Raw genomic sequence first — 21,691 nt, forward strand, 5'->3', positions numbered from 1 at the left:
TAGATAGATAGATAGATAGATAGATAGATAGATACAGACAGACAGACAGACAGACAGACATATATACATACATACATAATTTGGACCTAAAAAAGGAGTTTCCTCCTATGTCTGACTGAAAAACATTAGGTTTCTGAATTCGTATATGTTGTGTTGTGGTTCTGTGGTTGTTCAAACTAGGAACCCACATTTAAAATTCTATGTGTTTAGTTCCCATCCTCCTCACAAGAGATCCCTAGATTTCCTTTATCTGCCTGTTACAGATGATTCCATAGTACATTTCATATTGTCAGAAAAATAAATTTCTTAGTAAAACTTTTTTTAACTGATTTTGGTTAACATTTATTGGCTATTTTTTGAAAACCACAAAATTATTTGCCATCTTAAAATAGAAAGCAGAAAATATGCCCCAAGTTGCAGTGTGTTACTGAGGAAGTTCCAGACCAGCTCTGAATTACTTAGCTAGGAATGATCGCAGAACCAGTAAATTCAGGTATACTCAGATAAGATATGGACATATCACAGCGCTACCCCTGCATTCACAACCATAGGAATTTACTGGGCCAAAATTGTCTGAGGTCATGAATAAATGGGAAAGTTTCTTTCTTTCCTCCTTTCCTTTCTGTCTTCCTTTCCTTTCTGTCTTCCTTTCCTTTCTGTCTCCTCTCCTCTCCTCTCCTCTCCTCTCCTCTCCTCTCCTCTCCTCTCCTCTCCTCTCCTCTCCTCTCCTCTCCTCTCCTCTCCTCTCCTCTCCTCTCCTCTCCTCTCCTCTCCTCTCCTCTCCTCTCCTCTCCTCTCCTCTCCTCTCCTCTCCTCTCCTCTCCTCTCCTCTCCTCTCCTCTCCTCTCCTCTCCTCTCCTCTCCTCTCCTCTCCTCTCCTCTCCTCTCCTCTCCTCTCCTCTCCTTCCTCTCTTTCTCTCTCTCTCTTTGTCTCTTTCGTGGGATCTATAGGTGGTCTTTCAAGTCATATTTTGCTTGTTCCTGTGGATCAGTCAGCAGAATCAAAGAACTGTTTTGCTCTATAGCATGTCTTGTCCTTGCGGCATGCAAAATATGAGACTCACCATGAAAACTGGACAGGACATGCAATCTCATTCAAGATGTGTCTATGGAAAAATGAAGAGAGTTTTAGTTTTATTTTGCAAATTACCTGTGGGTCTTTCTCCTGCAAGGAACTCTTTCAACACAGTTGCTTTGAATAAGTGTGGTAAATTTCAATCATTTCTGGAAAACTGACTGTCTACAAATTGTCTCTACTTGTCTGCATATTTTCATAGTGTGAATCACATAAACAACAACTAGATGTACCTTCATTGTCTTTTCTTGGAAATAGTCTTTATTGCAGTTAAGATTTTTTCACTGTCTCCAGTTTTCTTTTTCCCTTTCATCCCTATGTATGCAAACTTCCTTGATCTTTTCCCCACTTCCTCATCTCCCTGATGTGCTGCTCTTCCTTCTGTTGCTGCAATGAGTTTTCTCTATTACTTTTCAAATTTTTATATCTTTATAATATTTCATTGTTTCTGTTTTTTTTTAATTTGTTTTTGCAATTCTCATTACAGTGGGATGCTTCATGATTAGGTTAGATCCATATAGGTTCTTTTGATGTCTTTTCTCCCTCCTTTTCAAGATATTATATTTATATATGACACAATAGAATAAGTTTTAGGACATGGTCACATCTGTGTTGCCATTCAATCTGCCTTTGTAACTTATTTTCTTTTCCACTTAGAGGTCAAAAAGCACATACGCTTTTTAGGCAAATGTGTGGCATAGGTGGTTTTCAGTGAGTAAGTGCTATCATTAAAAATGAGACATAGTGTGAAGCAACATATGAAGGTACTGATGGATTTATTAAGCTGAGGCCGTGCCCAGGAATTGCTGCTGCCTCTAGGGACAGCAGCGTGATCAGGAGGGTCAGGTGAAACAATGCTGCTGTTGTAAAACTGGTAGGATCCTGCCTCTTTGGAAGCCCTTCTCTTGGACCTTTGCCTCCTTTAATTAGACTGTGCTAACTTTAGCAACTACAATACAAGGACGATATATTATGTAAAGCCAAAGTATATGATTATTCTGTAGTTTGTTCCCCCTCCTCATACCCCTCCAAAACATGATTAACAGTAAAAAATTGGAGAAATAGATTATGTAATAACTTTTCAAGTAATTATTTCTGGTTTGTATTTTATATGATTAATTTCTCCTTAACATTTCCAAGTTTATTCTTTACTTGCTTCTCTGTCAATGATATCAAACTGCAAATGTTTCAGCTAGAATACACACTGTAGATATTTTCAGTAGGGCTTTTCTACACAGCAAATTTTTCACATATTCACTCTGCTAGTTCTTTCAAGGGAAGGTGGTTTTGGCTTTTGTTGCTCTTGATAGGAGAACAAAAGCATGTATGTGTGGATTCTGGTATAAGATTTCTATTGTAGGATTGAGACTTTCAGGCACAATTATAATGCAAATATGAATAATTAGGAAATAATCTTCTCTCAAAAGTTTACAAGTATACAGCTCTAAAGCCTTCATGTACTAAGATTTTCCTCATTTTGCTGTGGCTACAATGCGTTGAGCAAACATTATTTGAGCCAGTTAGGTCTCTTTAGCATTGTGTTCAATGGATCAGTTCCTTAACTGACACTGGGCACCAGACAGGAGTGCTATAGCCTCCCAGGACTGCCATCTGAGACCACTCTACCATGGCTTATAGCATGTTGCGGAATCATTTATATGGTGTTAGATCCTTACACAACAACATAACAAACTAAAGCTAGAATAAAACTGGAGTCAATATTTAAAAATATTTCTCAGCAGAATGAGCTACTACTCAGGGGTAGTTCCAGGATTATTTAGGTTGAAATTTTTCTGTGTTTAAGGAAATGAGGGAAAACCATAATTTTCATGGAAGTTACAAAATCCAGAAATGTGTACTTCTGCTCTGAATAGTGTCTCAACCCTGACTTGTGGCCTTCAGGGTCTTGAGACTATTTTACGAAATTATTGCCAAGTGTGCAAGTTCACTTTTGATTTTAAGTACCTGTGCCCCCAACATTTGAGGATAATGTCTGTGCAACACTCACCCATTTTCTGATGCTGCTGCAAGGTTATTAAATACAGATTCACTGGAAATCATGAGAAAGCATTAGCAACTTGTCAGGGCAGTATGAGAAACTTGCATGCTCAGCAGGGTGCTGCCTCAGGTAAGGCAAGAGAAAAAGTTAAGTACTGTGTTAGTCTGATCTCCATTCTCTAGAGCCCAGGCATCTGAGTTATGAGCCAGTTCGATGTTCCCTCTGTAGAGCAGCTGCTGAGAGCTACTTTTCCAAAGTTTCAATTTTTGGTTCTACATGCATCCATGAATCTTTCGGATCAGAAAGGGAAGCGTATAATAAGCTTAGGTGCCTCTAGTGTTGGTTGGCAATTGATTGGGTATTATGGATCATGGTGTTTGGCTATTACCATGGTTTGCTTAAATTACGTTCCAGGTACCTAAGTTCTCTTTTAGATTTGGCTGACTTATTAATTTGAAAATGGTTGCAAACTTTGGCTTTATTTCACTACCAGTAATAATGAAAAATCCTCACAGAGAAATTGCTTTACTTGGAAGTGACCCTTTTCTCATGGGCAAAAGTGAAGTTTGTGTAGGTGCATTGGGTTTGCAAAGTTTTGGTAGTAGGGGTGGGGAGCTGCAGGGGTGGCTTCTGTGAAAAGCTGCCAGAAGGCTCCCCCATGTCTGATGGAGCCAGCTCCAAGAGAGACCCATCACTGGCCAATGTCAAGACCATCAGCAATCACAGATGCTGAGTTGGAAGGGACCCACCAGGATCATTGATAGCACCTTTGAGATAACAGATTTCTGTTATCACCTGATGAGGCAGCTGGATGCCTGAAGGAAGTTGGGATTCTGTGCTAATTTGGTACTGAGGCTGGCTTCTGGAAGGACTTGTGGACCTGTGAAGAGAGGAGCCTATAGTGGAGCAGGTTTGCTGGCAGGACTTGTGGCCCTCAGGGAGACCCACACTAGAGCAGTTTGTTCCTGAGGGACTGCACCCTGTTAAAAAAACAAAAGGGACCCATGCTGAAACAGTTCATGAAAAACTGCAGCCTGTGGGAAGGACTCACCTTGGAGAAGTTCATGGAGGTCTGTCTCCTGTGGGAGGGACCCCACCCTGAAGCAGGGGAAGGAGGAAGAGTATGAATAGTCCTCCCTCTGGGGAGGCAGAGTGGCAGAGATGTGTGATGAACTGACCACAGCCTCCGTTCCTCATTTCCCAGTGCTGCTGAGGAGGTGTAGGTAGAAAAATCAGGACAGAAGTTGAATCCGTGGAGAAGGGAAAAAAGGGAAGGTGTGTTAAGATTTGTTTTGTATTTTCTCATTATCTTATTCTGATCTTAATTGGCAATAAATGAGAGTAATTTCCCCAAGATGAGTTTGCTTTGCCCATGACAGTAACTGCTGAGTGATCTCTCCCTGTCCTTATCTTGGACCCAGGAGCCTTTTGTTATATTTTCTCTCCCCTGTCCAATTGTGGAGGGCAGTGGAAGAGTAGTGTTGGTGGGCACCTGATGTCTAGCCAGGGTCAACCCACCACAGTAGGCAAAAAAGTTTATCACCACTTGAATCTGATTCAAAGTTAATTCAGACCTGCAATATATTTCCAGTTTTTTTTGCTGAGCAATAGTGTTAGGATATGTGAGAACACAGTAACTGGAATAGACGAAGATCTTCAGGCCAAACAAACAAAACAAAAAAAGCATTTCCAAAAGAAATAATCACTGCCTTCAGCAACAGGAGGAGCAATTCTGTCCTGGAGAGTCTCTTTTTATAATCTCCACTTAAATTCTTGCCTTTTTTTTTCTTTCCCCCACAAGTCTCAAGACTGCAAGTCTCCTCACTGTCAGTGTTACAGAGGAATCTTTTTCTTGTAGTCTCTTCTGTGCTACAATGATCAGGATACCATGCTAACTTCAAAACATGGGATATCCGTGGTTGTCTGGAGGGCTTGTGGAATCTATGCCCTCCAGTTCTTCAAGAAACAGCCAAAATAGTGGCTGACTTGATCTGGTGTTAGTGACTGTACTGCTTCTAGCAGGGGGCTGGACTTGGTGACCTCCAGAGACCCCTTCCACTCTAAATTTCTTTGACTCCATTTTGTCATCCCCTGTATGAGAACTCCAGTCAGTCATTGAAATAATTATTGCTGTGTCAGAGTGTCCATGTCTCATTGTTAGACTAGAAGTGCTGATGTGGTGGATTAGTTCTCCTTTCAAGTATCTGAGTGGTCTGAAATTTTTGACACTCTGTATGAAATGGTGCTGATTTATGCCAGCTGAGGGTATGGTATGCAAAGTACATTTTAATATTACTGTGTTTATTGTATGCTATTCTGGTTTTTTTTAGCAACTCTTATTAATATTTTAGGAAATATGACATCAAAAATGGTTGACAATTTTTTTGTTTGTTTCTTTTTATTTCTAAATGAAAGAAGTTAGCCCATACAGTTACTTCAAGCAAATTCTCCTAGTCTTGGAGCTGAAGCATACAATAGAACAGGCAGCTTTTATGTCAGACTGTAATAGCTCCCTTTGGCCCAATAAAAGCAAGTGGTTTATATGTAGGTCCTTTTTATATCACAACATCAGTTTTAAACAAAATTAATTAACAAAATAAGTAGAAGGGGGAATATTCTTCTCAGTTGAGAGACTTTAAAGCAATATTGTTTTGTCTGGTTATTCACTTATAGGATAAACTTATGTCACTACCAAGAGTTCTGAGGAATTACTGTGCTTTAACTCAGCTGGTCTGCTCTGTAAAAGGGATTCAGCCATGCAGCCACTATATATGTTTATATATATGTATAATGGCCAGAAGATGTTACATGCCACATGCAGTCCTGATAACATATGGGACAGTGCAGTTAAAATATGGGCTGGATTCCTCTGCATCAATACAGTGCAGGAACAAATACATACTGCATGGAAAACAGAAATCTCTTGTACCTGACTAGTAGCAGGTAAACAGAAGGACAAAAATCCAAGGAGACTGAGAGTTATGTGTTAGTCATGTGCTCCTGTTAAGCTGCAGTGGAAATGATGGTCTTGTGAGAAGGAGCAGGTTGTGAAAGGCGAGATCTGTACCTTTGCATGTACATATGAAATGGGAGATGATACAATGACAGTTGGTGCTTTAGATCCCTGTGAAGTCTTACTGAAGAGTGTCCAATAGTCTGGTAAACCCCGTCATCTCTTCCCTGTTTGTGCATGGTGGGTTCACTGCTGAGCTGAGAGCACATCAACATGGTGTTAACACAGACAGATGTTACCTTGCTATGCTTGACACAAGCCAGCTCTCATCCAAAAAGTATGTGACCTCGTTAGTGCCGTACTGAACCTGAGCTTGGAATCTCACTTCTCACTAGTAATTATCCTCTCAGGTTCAGCACTGTATTAATGTGATGGGATCAGGTTTGTTCAGCTTGGAACACACAGAAAATCTGAGAGCTGAATAATGTGTAGGCATGACTCAGATGTTTTGCTTTTAGCATTCTGTAAAAAAAATCCAGCAACATCCAGGTGCTTTTGTAGAAAGAGTAGTTCAAAGCAGTCCAACATAATACTTTGCTATAAACTCATGTGCCTATTTCCTCTCTGCATGGAAAACAGTCCAAATGTTTCCATCTGTGACTGTTTAGCTAGTCCCACTGCACACTGCTCATATGTATCTGATCACCACATTGCCAGTAAAAGTTGAAGAAAAACTTTGCTGGTTGCCAAAAATAGAAAAGTATCCTTAGTAAGATAGTTTTACCTTGGCAATAAGCGTAATTACACATGATTTCAAAATAAATACAGATGCTCCTTTTGAGAAAAGATCTTTTGAGGACACTATCAGCAGCGATGCCTTAGGACTTTATATATTTGTATATATATGTATATATTTTTATGTAATTCTATATTTTTAAGTTTTTATTTAGCTGTATAGCTTCTCATATTTGATGTAGCAACTAGCAGTTTCTACCTTTGTGCCATATTCCTGAATTTCTGTCTCAAGGGTGAAGATAGCAGCTGGAATATCTTGCTTGGGACACACATACCAGGACTAGAGTAGCAGTACATATTATAGCCAAAATAAGATACCATTTTAGTGAAAGCAATGGAAACCCAGAGACCTTGGAGAAGCTCCAAAGACGTGATGTGAAGATGGTGATGGTGAAGAAGTAAGGGGTCTTGAGACCTCTGACTCAGTTCCAAGGAGGTGTGTCAAGGGGCAGATCTAGGGGAGGATGATTCTTGTGTTGGATGTATCCTTTAGTTATGGTAATTAAATAGTGTTATAAAATTAGTAAGCACCCCTATGCAGCTCTATACACTGGTGTGTGTGGGGTGATGTCATTGGAGCGGAGCTTCCCCACTCCCCACCCTCTTCTCCAGGCAAGCTATGAAGAGCCTCAGATCTTGCCTGAAGAAACACAAGGCTGTCCTTGGAGGCAAGGTGCTTCTGTCTATACTTTCTACACTGAAAACTCTCATTAAAGAACTCTTTACTTTTCCCAAACTAATGTTCTAATATTATCACAATTTTCTGTGTGTTCTGGAGGTCTATTATTTTTTCTTTTCCCCCATTTCCATTAAAATGCTTTTTTATGTATAAATACTTGATCATGATCTAGAGAGAGAGGAATCACTGTTTTCACTGTGTTTCTTTTACTGTAACAATTGTTTCTGCAATCTGAAAATTCTAAAATTTACTGTAAGAATTCTTCTTTTATTTGGTAAGATACATATAGCTGTGAGCTTTCTAAGAATACAATGAGAACAGTTCCAATCCCCACTAGCACCAATGATGTCTAAAGTGCAGAGTCATTTTGTCTTTCATCTGTGAAAACAGCTCCAGAAAAAGCTAAAGCATACTCATTTGTTTCCCTTTGTGAAGTTATCCCTAGATAGTTTCTGGGGCTGAATGCCCCTATGAAAGGAATTACAGTGATGTGTTTATAGTCTGTGGAGTTTATGATACAGCTCTGAATCCTCTCTGTTTCTGTCCAAAGTTCTAAAATGGTGTAGATCCAAATAACTTTGACAGTGGCTGTCCACAGCTCAAACACCTTTTCTTTATGGAGGTGATTGAGGTACATTGGCATTGTCAGGTTTGTTGCTAGAGGACATGAGAAATCATTGACTCTAATGGCCTCGAATCTGTAGGCTCTTCCCTCCCTGAACTGAACTGAGTGAGCAGCTGGGGAAAAGAAAGCTGCTGTTGGACTGCTTACACAGATAGTAGCTCCCTCTCTGTATTGGAGAATAACTACTGATACAGTGTGGTGCTTCCAACTGAGACAAAGATTGTTACAACTTTAAGAGGCATCAAATAAACCCTAGTGTCTTCAGAACTGTGTGTGGTTCTGGTGACTCCATGCAGACAGATACATTAAAGTAGAAGTAGCTGCTGAGAAGGGTAATGTCAAGAAAGCAAGAGTGGTTTGTTAAATAGAAGAGCTTGGCATTTGCAGTCCTGCAAAAAGCTGAGAAAAAGTATATTACTGGTTGTAGATAAGTGAAAAGTAAATTCTGGAGTGGAAAGCATCTATTTCAGTGAAAAGATAATGAATACAATCAGAAGTCAAGCTAACCGTTGTTGTGTTCATGTTAGAAATTAAAAGACTTGGTGCTGGCAGACAATAAGACTTCTGGAATAGCCTTGACTATCAGAGCAGTGCACACAAAAGTGATTCAGGGACCCCTCAAGAAAATGGATTTTATCCCTTCTCCATAAAATCATAATGGTTATACTAATTTTTAATCAGACCTGTACTAAATTTGTATTTTACGTTAATTTTTTATTTTATCTTATAGCCAAGTTTGTCAGTTATCTTAACCAGGCATAGTTTTTAAGGCTGTAGCTGTAAGCTGAACCTTAATAAATAAACCAAAACCTTGTTTAGATTAAAGGCTAAGCTGTAAGAAATAAATCAGAAAACCTGTCTAAATTGATGCTTGAAGCTGTAACATTGTTTAGTCAAAATGAAATATAGGGCTGCAGAAATAAGAGCAGCCCATTAGATCTGTTAAAAGCCACCCTAGATATACTACTTAATTTTGGGAAGTGGTTATCCGTTGTAACTAAGTATATAAACCTGGAATCACAAAAGTCTCGTGGAACATGTCTTTGGAAGAATTATCCCCCATGTTCCCAGCATTGAATAAAAGGAAGAATTTTATTATATTCTATTGCATTTGATTGTTTCTTAACTCAATTGCCTGACAGATTTTAAAATGACATTTCACCAGGTTTTGTAAGGGATTAGATGATATGGTACCTGTTGTTATCAGGGGACTAGGCTCAGTAATCTGGGATATTCTTTCTGTTTGTGCGCAGAATAAGATGGATTTGTTCAGAGCATCCCCTCTCAAATGAAATAAAAAAAGAACATGACTAAATTAATCATCTTTATCAGCCTTTTGCCTACAATTTGACCATCAGTTATTGCAAACCCCCCTTTTTCCCCTGTGTTATAAGAATGCATACAGTCCCATGCTTGCTTTTAATGGTGGTCAAAGAAAGAAGTGTATGACAATCTGGTCCATATTAAAAAATACATTTTAAGGCATTTTCAGGCATATTACTATTCCTTACAGAGCTGTGGAAGAGATGCCACCAACTATTCTGTGAATGTGGTACAACAGAGCTGACAGGTAGACTGTGAAAACAAATTTTCCCCATACTCTTTCCTGCATGACAGAACATCCAGGGAAGAATTTCCACAATTCTGCACTTGATTCAGTCCCTGGAGATATGAGAGGAAATGGGAGGCAGATCTGATCTTTTTTCCTTTCCTTGGCAATCTTAATTCATGAAAACCCTCTCTGTGCCCCCCTAATCCAAGTTTTCCTCTACAGATCTCACTTTTTCTCTACAGTCGTTAGACAAAACAATGGGATATTACAATTGGCTTAGATTGCGGAGAAGTTGCTGTGCTAGCTAAAAAGTTGGCACCACACTTTCTATTCAGAATTCTGCATGATGGTGGTGTATGTTCAGATAACCTCTAGCTACAGTTGAGTAATACCACAAATGGGGAAAACCCTAGAGAAATAGGAAAATCCCTAACTGTTTGTGCATTGTGTAAGTATATTTTGCTTAGGCTCTTTGCCAAAGAAGATAGGAATCAAAGATGCTCTCTGTATAGGAGCAAAAATGTACTGTCATGTTCAGGACCTTATTTTTGCATAAAAGATGCCCTTGGCATTTGTGAAAGGGGAAGAAAATTTCCATTCTGGTTTTAGTGTGTTGTGTTTTTCTATTGCACTCATCACTGAAAATTCCTGAAAACAAAAGATATAGAAAGTGGGAGAGGAACTTGGTTAATTCATTTGAGTTCTTTCAGACAAATGGTCTCTTTGGACTATTTTGCAAAATGATTATAAAAGAAAATACCACCCCCACCCCCTTGGTGTTCTACAATAAAAAGAAACACTAAAAAAATAAGGAATTGAGCTTGACCAAATGTTGTTGTAATTGGCAAGTGTTTTGCAAATATTTGATTATTTATGTAAACCTTACCAGCATCTCCTCACCCAGAACAAACCCAAATGCCCAAGAAAGACAAAACATCTTCCTACCAGAACAAAAGTCACTGAAGGATATGTTTCTTTTTTTCCTGTGGAAAAGATGACGAAATAAATGCAAGAGCTCAGATGAGAGGATTCCTCTGAGCAATATTGAAAATCAGTAATTAATTAGGATAAACTAGAAGGTATAAAAGGATTTCTGCAACATCCTACATCCCCACAGAAGTAGATGTTTTCGGTTCCCCCTCCTCACCATGTTTTAACAATTAATTTACATACAGTTTCCATTTTTCAGGTGTGGTAACAGGGTCTCCAAAGCACTGACCTTCTTGAAGTAAAAGGCTGAATCCTCTGAGTTTTGTGAGATTTCTATTGTTTACCTCAAAGGGATTTTGATTTTTTTTAATTGTATTTTTTTTGCCCTGTAATAGTAACCAGAAAAAAAATGGTTAGAGAAGTTAATTTAAAGGTGCTGTTCTAAGAAACTTTGACTGCCAGTTAGGATCTCTGTCAAGGCACCTAACCAAAATATTTTCAATAGTCTGGCTGCAAAGTGGGAAGATAAAAATAAGGAAGTAATTTGCTAAATTGTCAGCCTCATTAGAGATTAATTTCTTTCAGTAAGTAATGGCTGAGAAATTTGTTGATCCAACGGCTAGGTTTTCTCACCAAGAAAGTGAGCTTCCCAACTCATTTACTTGATTTTTTGCACTCACTTTGTATATTTGTTTACTCCACTCCCTAGGGCCATGGAGATCCCTAGTAAAGAGACTGCATTCAAATTGCCCTTCAGCATATGTCTGCAGAGTTTGATTAGAAATAATTCAAAATTAGGACTTTGAAACAGAAGTTAAAATTGCCGTACTTTTATATGAGCTGAAATGTTCCACTTCTATTGCTTTAGTGTTGCACTGAATAATTTAGAAAGCTATAGCCTTCTATTAATGAACATGGAGTGGTAGAATCAGCAAACTACCAATGAAGCTTTTTTTTTGGTGAGGGAAAAGGGTAGGAGTGGGCAGAAGTAAATAATAAATAAATATTTCTATGGTATGTTACAGCAGAAGTTAGGTCTTACCAGTTACACTTTTCAGTTCTTCAGGGGGATTTGAGGAAATTATAAAAGTATTGAAATAGAAGTATTCAAGTTTTAGAAGAGTTACATAAAGAAGTTTCATTTCCTTTATAGAATCATAGTATGGTTTGGGTTAGAAGAAACCTTTAAAGGTCATCTAGTTAAGCTCCCCAGCAGAAAGCAGGGACATCTTGGGATGGAACCAGGAAGATCAGGTTGCTCAGAACTGTACCCAGCCTGGCCTTGAATGTTTCCAGGGATTGATCATCAACCACCTCTCTGGACAGCCTGTTCCAGTGTTTCACCACTCTCATTGTAAAGCATTTCTTCCTTATGTCCAGTCTAAATCTACCCTCTTTTAGTTTAAAACCATTACCCCTTGTCTTATCATAACAGGCCCTAGTTCTCTGACTGTCAATGTATTAGGCTGTAGAAGCAGCCAAGCAATATCTTTAACAAGTCATTTTATAGTCTTCAGTCTGTGAAAGTATTTGACCATGCCTGTCTTATGCATTTGCACTTTTGTGAGTCATAGTGACAAACTGTCAATTGTAAGAGAAGACAACTTACCTCCAGAAGTGATTATTAAAAAATAAAATTGCCAAAAGGACAGAAGAACTGGTACTAATATGTGTTAGATAATGGTCACTGGTTTTGTAAAGGCCACCTTTAAAAAAGAGCTTGTCTAGGTCCAATTAAAAGCAACGATGAAGGACAGAAGACAAACTTCTCAGGTAGCTGAGGCATCTTCACGGAAGAGCTAACATGCTGCCATTTCTCACCTGTAGCAATAATGTGGCTTTGCTCTACTGCTGTCTTCCTGAAGAAGACAGAATTCCCTGTGGATGAAACCCCATGGAACACCAAGCAAAGGTTCTTTATATGATGTGCTACTGCTTACCCAGGCTGCAACCTCTGTGTTTGTATACAATTTGAGAACTTCTGAATGTCCATCAGAAGACTTTTGCTGGGTCTAAAACTCACAGATTGTTGGCCAGTCGACAAGAACCTAAAATGTTTTAAAAGGACTGGGAGCTGCTGTGCTGTTTGAGAGCAGAGGTGGCACCTGCTCCTTTTGTGGATGTGATAAAAGTGTCCTTGTAAATAGGACACTGCTTTTAAAGGAAACAAAAATGGAAACATAAATTCTATATGCAAAAGAATACTGGTATAAGGGTTATGCCAGAAACTTGAATACCAGAACAGCAGGAAACAGTATTTTCTGGCTAAGCAATAGCCTTTCTTTAGAATGTCATGCATAGCAGTCAAAATAAGATTTGTTATTTTTGTACTTTGTATTTTGGTTAAATGTTTATTTTACTGGGAAAATGGATGTAGTCTGTCTTAAAGATAGCTGGAAGCTTGTTAAAATCTCAGAGCCAGGTTCACTTTGCCTCTTACAAAGACACTTTCCCACTTGAACACAATAAGTGCTGTGCCTGAATAATTTTATTTTCAGGCTTTCGAGCCAGATCTCAGAAATAAAAAGTCAAGTCCTATTTCTAAACTTCATTTACAATTATCATAATACTTTCTTTTTAGTGGGATCTTCCAAAAATCATATAATACTCAATAGCATTCTATACATTTTCCATTAAAAAATTGCTGGGTTTCTTTGCCCTGGTATGAAGCAATCCATTGTAAACTTTAATGAAACAATACATAAGCTATTGGTCAATGGGAATGGCAGTACCTGATAAAACTAAGTCTGTATTTGATGGAACTGTTATATGTGTTAGAACAACCTTGAAAATTTTAACCCTGAAAGTTTTTTCTGTTGTGACCTATGAATATGATTACCTGTTTAAGATATGTTTATTTTGTGTTCAATGATTAAGCAATATTTATTTTTGTTGCTAGTTTTTAAAATATTTTGTTTCTGTTTGCAGGGTATTCATTGTAAAAGCAAACCTTCTGGTGAGTATACGTCATTCACGTTTTTACTATGTTTGTTTTTAAAAGATAATTTATTGAAGGTAATAAATCCACTATCCTAGTGACATAAGATTACTGTCATGACAAGGTATTTTCCACCAGTTTTCTTGTACAAAACATTGGAAATCAGTAGGTTTTGAGAAACAATTGATAATAATGACAATTATCAATAATTTTTAATATTTTTATAATTTATATTTTTATATTTAATAATTTTCCTTACCTAAGATAGACATTGGGAGAGTTTGCTTAGTCATTTCACGTGTTTTTATTGCTGCTTCTTCTTCTTGCCTACAGTAACAACACAGGCTCTTGAATTACCTAGACTCTGAAGCCTCCATCAATCACTCCTCCAGTGCACACAGTCATTTGCAGGGAAGTTTGAGGCAGCTGCTTTTCAGACAGTTCCCCTTGAGAGGATAGTACTAGCTGGAGGTACAGCTCTGAGGACTGCTCATCTTCACAGTGCCTTTCCTGAATCCGTGTGGCAGAGAGTACATAGACAGGGAGAAGATGTGATGCTGAGCTGCAAGCATGCGAGATGCTGATGCATGAGCTGAATGTCAGCTGTCATGAATCCATACTCTGAATGCATGGCATTTATGGGACCTGTGTTGAGGTGGACAAAAGAACATGTGTGTGGAAGGGATGCAGTTAAAAGTCCCATCTGAAAAAGTCTTTACTCTTCTACTGGTGAGCAGAGTGAACCTTTGGTGGCTGGTTCAAGGGTTGTGAATGAGATTTAGGCATCTGAGCTGCTAGTTACACAAACTATGTGGAAGGTAGAAGAAGAAACAGCAGTGTTGAGCCTTGCTCTGCGAGCTGCAGCATGCCTTCATGTCCTTAAGCAGTAGAGGCTGAGGAAATCCGACCCTCCAACCCTAGTCTCAAAGGGAAGGACAGCTGTATTTCTGTTGGTTATGAGAAAATCTGTGGTGGGTATTACACAAATGCAGATCTAGATAGTGCAGACTCACAGGTACCACGAGGTAGTGATTCATTCCCTCCATTTTAGGACAAGATGATTTATGTGCTGGGAGGGAGGCAAAAGGGGTTATCCCTCTCCATTGACTGCCAGAATTACTCAGATCACAGTCACAGCCTGATTGAAGTTGGAAGGGACCTCTGGAGGTCATCTGGTCCAACCTCTGAGACAGGGACATGCAGATGATGCACATAAGTGTGAGATGTTTCACTCTTAATTGAATATAGATTTTGGGCACTGAAGGGTTTGTAAACTAAAGATCCTTATCTTTCAAGAAGATGTACGGAGCTTGTTGTAGCTGTTTCAGTGCTGCCTGAAAATGACTTATCAGCTGTCTTTAATACAAGTTACACGTAGGTTGACTCAGCGTTACAAGGCTGATGAAAAACCATTTTTTTGTCTTCCTCCTAAGTCACTTGTGCAACAGTGGGTGTTTACTCTTTTCCATACTTCCTTTTCTATTTATTATAATTTCTTTTTATTATTTATTATTCAATATAAAATTACCTTGAAAGACCTTAACTGTAGAGGACCTTTGCAGTAGTCATTTCTTTTAGCTGCAACAAAAAGATTACTTTATTTCCTAAAATTTGCAATCCCCCGCTCAGTAGTATTTGGCAACACGGCTTTGACTCTCCCTTCTTCTCCATGCTCTTCTAGACTACTCTTCTATGAGCTATTGTAGTATTTGCAATTAACTGCAATATGTCCAGCCATTGATATCAAAATGTCAGTGATGTTAAAAAAGCTTTACATTTTCAGAAAATGTATTTGGCACAGTAACTCACCATGTTATTCAGTATCCTTGAAAGTCTGAAATATTTTCTGGACATACAACTGTGAAACCCTTCTAATTTACTGTCCATTAAATGTATTGTGAGAGAGCCTCTCAGTTTGAAATTTAATCAATTTCATAATTGCTGTAAGTACTTTCAAGTGGCAAATTTGGGTATTTATTAACTGAAGTGCACCATGTGGTTATCTCGGAACATACCTACTTTGTTTATGAATTTTGTTGAATAATCTTCATGAACAGATTCAGCAGATACTATGATAAATCATATGCAAATAGTTTTGAAATACTACCATAATTTATACTCATGGAATGATGTGCCAGTGAAGCAATTCTAGTGTGCTTTAATTATGCTCACAGTGTCAGTGTCAGTACCATAAGTAGTTCAGATTCTTACAATTCTTGTAGGGAAGTCATATTAGATAAAAAAACCCAGTTAGGATTTTCTATTGAGTTGGTCCAGGCTTATTATTAACAGGTTTTCTCTACCTTTTTTTTTTTTAATCCTGTTCTCCAATTTCATCTTCTTGCCTGAGGCTTCAAATTATCCATCTAATCATTTCTATTGCATATTCATTGCTCAGCTCTGGTTTCTATTATCCAACTATACATAAGGTATGATTTGCTCTCACGACAGTTCTGGCTTGATTGCTGCATCATCAGAAAAAAAAAGTCTCCTGCGGTTGAGCTGATGGCAAAAATACAAGGAAAGTGTCTACATGCTGAATAATAAGCCTTGGTTTCTTTACGCCTGGGCTTATATGTGTTCATAATTAAAGAATCTTTTATTAAAGCAACAATCCCTCTCTCATGTAGAGCTAATTACAACAATCATTCATAAACACAAAACTTAGGCAAGATTTACTCAGCAGATGGTTTGTGTAGCAAGATCTATCTTTATGTCTTCTGGGGTATGGATAGAGCTACTCATGCAAAAAGGAAAATGGGATGTGTTCCAAAGGAAAATATCTTTGGGGGAGGGGGGGAGGGGGGGAGGGGGGGGGGGAATCAAAAGCTGATACTGTAAAAGTTTACTGAAGAATTAGTCAGAAATGAGTCTCATGTTGTGATGATTTATACAATGAAAATTATTTTCTGTCAGGTCTCCCTTATATCACATATAAGTTTTGCATCATCATTCTCTATTCTCAAAATGTAACATAAAACTAATGAGAAGAAATCAAGAATGGAAGCATAATTTCATTTTATTCAGTATATTACATATTTGTTCTCAGTTTGAAGGTCAAAACTGTAATCAAGGAGAACAATGTCCCTGCTGTCAGAAGGACAGTGGTCCCTAAATCTGTGTTTGTGCATCTGCCTGATGCTGATCCAGTGTCTAGCTTGACTTAGAATTCCCCAGAGACAGTACCAGCTCTGTGACATCTGATCATACCATATCTCAGACAGTAGTAACTAAGGACCAAATTCGATTAAGTCATGAAAGTCTCCCCCAAAAATAAATAGGGTCAAATAATACCATCAAATGCATCCCAACAGAATACTTTGTAAAGGATTCTCAGCTTTTACTATCTCTCTCTATATATACACTCACATACATATACTCTTCCCTTAAATAATTTCTACACAGGCACAGGAATGGGCAAGATTATTGGCCTGGATCAAGAAATTTATACCAAGAACCAAGGAATTAAGCAGTGAGAGTTGCTCCTGAATACCACTGGGTATCTACAGCTCCATGTCTTATGATGCCATCAAGAAAATATCTTTTTGAGCAGAGACGGAGCTAAAACTAATCATCACCTATCACATTATTAGTAATAGTCATCAGATAGTTCTGCAATATAATAACCTTCAAATTAATTATGGTGGATTGATTTGGTGTTGTACAATAACTTTCCATCCTGAGATACCTTGAGGATTATTACATCAACTGTTCTCGGAACATGGAATATAGTATTCACATCTGGCTCCTGTGCACTGCACTTCCTAGGGTTGTTTCATCTCTGTGGAAATGTTTATAAATTCTTCAAATATCAATGTATTCCCTGCTCTTAAAGACTTATTCATATATTTTGAGTGATCTGTGTTTTTCCTTTGGTTTCCATAAATTGTCCTCTCTAGTTGCCAGTATTTCTTTGAATAATTGATAGTTGACCCACAGCGGGTTGAGGTAAAGTGTCCTTGTTTACCCATTCTTTTCCACTTGTTTCATATCAGCTTATCCTGTTTTCTCCAAAATATGCTTAATATCACAAACCTAGGATAAAGGAGTGGAGATTTGGGTGTGAAGTGTTGTCTTTTCTGACTTTTGATATGTATGATACAGGAATTATTTCTCCTGATACCAAGTGTGAGGGCACTTAAGGCCTGATGGATTCAAGCTAAGGTGCCACATTTATGTCAGTCTGTCTTCATGTCCTGCAGCATTAGTATCTGATCCTTGACAATGGGCTTCAGCTGCAACTGGACAAAGTGAAACTGAGGACCTCATAAGACAGAAAGAGATCTTGTTCAGGTTTAATACACTTTTCAGTCTTTAAATTTAGAGTGCTTTCCTTCATTGGAAGAGTTGGAGGGATAAATAAGGATAAGCTTTGTCCTTCCTCCACCTCCATATCCTGCCTTTCCTCTGTGAGAACTGTGGATGTGTCTTCCATCTGAGTCAACAGTCATCCACACTTGACAATAGTTCTTGGTTAGACATTGAAGGGTACATCCTTTCCTGATGATTTTCATTAAGAGTATTATCCTGAATTTTGTGGCAAGAACAGTATTGTGACACTGCTGTTTCATACTTTTCTCTTTGCCATACTAGTTGAACTCCTCCTAGGAGCATGTTAAGCAGTATGACTAATATGAGGCAATTTTTTTTCTTCTTCCAAATTCTTACCAGGGGAAGGAGAATGTGCAATAAAATACTTTGTTTTACTTAGGTGGTTTTTAAATGTCATGCTATGTACTGAAGTGAGAAGGTTAAGACTTTTTTCAAAGAAATTGCTGTGGAGTTACAGCTACAAAGAGGTGTGTTGCATTGCTTACCACAAAGCCAAAGGACAAAACCTAATTCCCAGGCTATTTGCTATGATAGTTTCTTGAACTCCTGATTTTTGGGATTATGAATAATGGAAGTGGAGAAGCCCAAGGAATACACTGGAGATTAAATCCACTGTACCAGCACATATTAATAAATAAATAAGTGATTCCTGTGCAGGGCAGCCTAAGAAGTAGAAAGAGAAAAAAATATTGACCTTAAGACTGTTTTTTTTATTTTTACACTAGCCTACAGAAGGTGGCTCTGCAAACTGGTGTCCCAGCATTTTGGAATGACTAAATTTTCATAGAGAAATAAGCTGAGACATAGTAGCTGTGTTTTGTGCCTACTGATGACTGTGTTCTGTACCTTGAAAAAGTCCTGGATAATATTAATTCTGCTCTTGTGTTCTGGTTTAAAGCAGGAAATCCTGCAGGTGTGAGGAATTTTTCCATGACTAGGAATGCAATGGTGCCCTCTTGTGTGAAAGTGATATTTTAACAGCAATTGGGACCATCAGAAAATCCTAAAATTAAAATACTACCTATAAAAATGCTTACAATATACAGGTAATGGTTTTGAAAAACGTTTAAATGAACTATTAGAGTAGCCAAGATCTAGCAGATCTGATTATTATTAGTCTAGGTGTGTTCTGCTCTACCTTAGCTGTTACAAGTGTGATTGCTGCTTCTTGTGGGTTAACACTTCCCCAATGTAGTTCTTTCCAATCCCTTACATTGCTAGTGAAGCCAAGTAGTGATGTAGGCCATGTGAAAGTTGTAGGTAAAGTACTGGCTTTTCTGAAGCCAATGATGACTTTCCTACTGATTTCAGAAGAGCTGGAGCTCCACTTTTAGTGCTTTCTCTCTCCCAGATATCCTGTGTACAATGAGATTTCTCTGTCCTGTTTGCACTTGCAGGTGTCATTTTTAACAGCTTCTGCCGTGATGCTCCTGCATCTTTATCTTCTATGGTACTGAACAGCATGAAGATATCAACAGTGATGAAATGTGTCCAAGGAAGTTCATGCTCTCTTCATTTAAACATTAAAGGAACTCTGAGTCTAGATGGTAGGAATCAGCTTTGCTACTGTGTCCTTTCTGTTAATTTTTTTGTTTATGGCTGCTCAAATTTTGTTCCATATTGTAATATTTGGGTCCAAGCTGTTTTCATGTAATTATATCAGAAAAATAATTATTGCAAAAGCATGTTACAATGAAATAGGATGAAGCCATGGCCCTTCTCAAGCCATTTGAGATAATGAATTACAGAAAAATGAATTTTAACTTCCAATATAATACACATAACTTTTCCTCTATCAGTGCCCCAAGCATAATGCTGCCCTTTTCTTTCTTGTTCTGACATGCATGCACCCACATGCACACACTGATTTGGTCTGCTCAAGTAACTCAGACATGAGTGACTGCACCAACTGAAGGAGAAAGCATTTAGACATCTGAAGTTACAATTTTTCACTAAAATAAAATGAAAGCATGCAAACTTTTTGTGCATCGTCTATTTTTACTTACACCTTGACATTCATGTGCTTACGGTATTGCCATTTAGATAATTCTTGGTTGCTTCACTGAGAGCTAATAGGTATATTTTTAAAATTTGCATGATTAAAGCTTTAATTTACCACAACCTGTATCAGATAATTGCTTCGATCCCCATGTGTGTCTTATCTATAATGTCCCTTTTTAACAGACATCAACCCCCATGTTTCACTTGAAAGGAAAGCTTAGGATATGGTATATTTTAATTTATTTTTTGTTTTTTCTTAGAGAAGCTTAAATTATATTTTTTAAATCTCTTCCTAACTTATTTCAGAGAATGTCCGGGGCCTGGAAATATGTTCTCTTTCCCTGGACACACAAGAGTCTCAGTGCATAAGTGTGAGATTCACTAGGAAAAAAAGCAAGATGCTTAATGGAAAGAAGGTAGACTCCTTTATTTTGAGGGGTTGTTTTTCATTTAAATGTTTACAGGCCTTTGGAAAAACGTATGTTTTCTATTTCTCTTATTTTCCTCTCTTACTGACTTTGTGGAAAAATGCAATGAACTGTGTGCTTCAACATTGTCAAATGAAACTCTGTAACAAAATGCCCTTTTATAACCTAGAAATTGGATTCTCCACCATTTTAATACTTCCACTTACCTTTTGGCACAGGAATCTGCCTCTGCAAAGCCTAATTTCAGAGTGTATCCAACATGAAACTCTATATGGAATTAAATAGTCAGTACTGTTAGTGAGGGCATGACCTGCTAAAACTGGACCTTAACTTTTGTCTACTGAATTACTTTCTGTATCCTAAATTACTTTCTGTTTCACAAACTGCTATTGGAATTAATAAATTTGCTGAAGTTGTCACTAAATATTTAAAGACATTTTTTTCTCATTCTGCAAGTGTTTGTGCTCATGAAATCCCTGCAGACTGGGGCTTTTGGTAGTATGAAAGATCTTTTTGCTTTTGAAGTTCAGTTAGCATTAATACCTGTATTTCTGTGCTTTTAGGATTATTTGATATCTTGTAGAAATTTGTATTTCTGCCAGTCAAGATGACAGCAACATCTTGGCTTACAAATAATGACACTCTAAAATTCTTTTATTAAATTGTATCTGCTTCTTTTACACTCTTAATGATGCAATATCTGAGACTGCTTAGTGCTGCTTGTAAATATGAATAAATCTGAGCAAAGAATATTGCTTGCTTAACTCTTGGTAACCAATGCTTTTTTTTTATCTGGAAGTCATGCATGAACTTGATTTTATAAATATTTTAAACAGGTACACATACAATTCAATTGTATCGAAGTCAATGTAGCACAACATATCTATGTGACCATGAAAACAATACCAAATTACTGTGAAGTCAAGCTGAGTCAGGAATACTACGTTGAAGGTAGGAAAACATCTTAAACCAGATTTTTCAAGAAGAAAACTCTTGTCAAAGAAAAAAAACAAAACAAAGCAAAAAAAAGGAAGGGCAAAAGCAAATCCAAGTGATGTTCTGGGATACACTGATGTAACTGATGGTAGAATGTGTATGGCAGGACCAGTCTTAGTCTACATTTCAGGGATTTTTTTTGTGTGCAAGTAAAAGTCTTGACTTGCTATAAAAACGCAGAGTTTATATCTAAAAGTCCATGGAAAACTGAACAAGACTATGAATTTGTTACAGTTGACCTCCCTGTGCTTGGCATGTCCTCATTGTCTGCCCTGTGTGCTCTCTGTGGGTAAGATGCATGGTTAGGCCATGAGTGGTTTTGGAGGCTCAGGAAAGCTTTATAAGAAAGTCCATAGAAGCAGATTTTTAATTTCATTAACTAGCTGTT

The 21,691-nt window shown here is 37.9% G+C and overlaps 1 protein-coding gene across 2 annotated transcripts in view; it reads left to right on the forward strand.

Annotated features, from left to right (window-relative positions):
• IL17REL (interleukin 17 receptor E like) overlaps window positions 1-21,691 on the forward strand; it is a 45,274-nt gene that overhangs the window by 6,496 nt on the left and 17,087 nt on the right. For both annotated transcript variants that reach the window (XM_071550020.1, XM_071550021.1), the window contains exons 2-5: window positions 13,537-13,564; window positions 19,276-19,425; window positions 20,186-20,295; window positions 21,144-21,258. In XM_071550020.1, coding sequence (XP_071406121.1) covers window positions 13,537-13,564; window positions 19,276-19,425; window positions 20,186-20,295; window positions 21,144-21,258 — 403 coding nt within the window. The remainder of the gene's footprint in view (window positions 1-13,536; window positions 13,565-19,275; window positions 19,426-20,185; window positions 20,296-21,143; window positions 21,259-21,691) is intronic.

The sequence above is a fragment of the Pithys albifrons genome, chromosome 3 (assembly GCF_047495875.1).
Source record: "Pithys albifrons albifrons isolate INPA30051 chromosome 3, PitAlb_v1, whole genome shotgun sequence".
In the NCBI taxonomy this organism is placed as follows: Eukaryota; Metazoa; Chordata; class Aves; order Passeriformes; family Thamnophilidae; genus Pithys; species Pithys albifrons.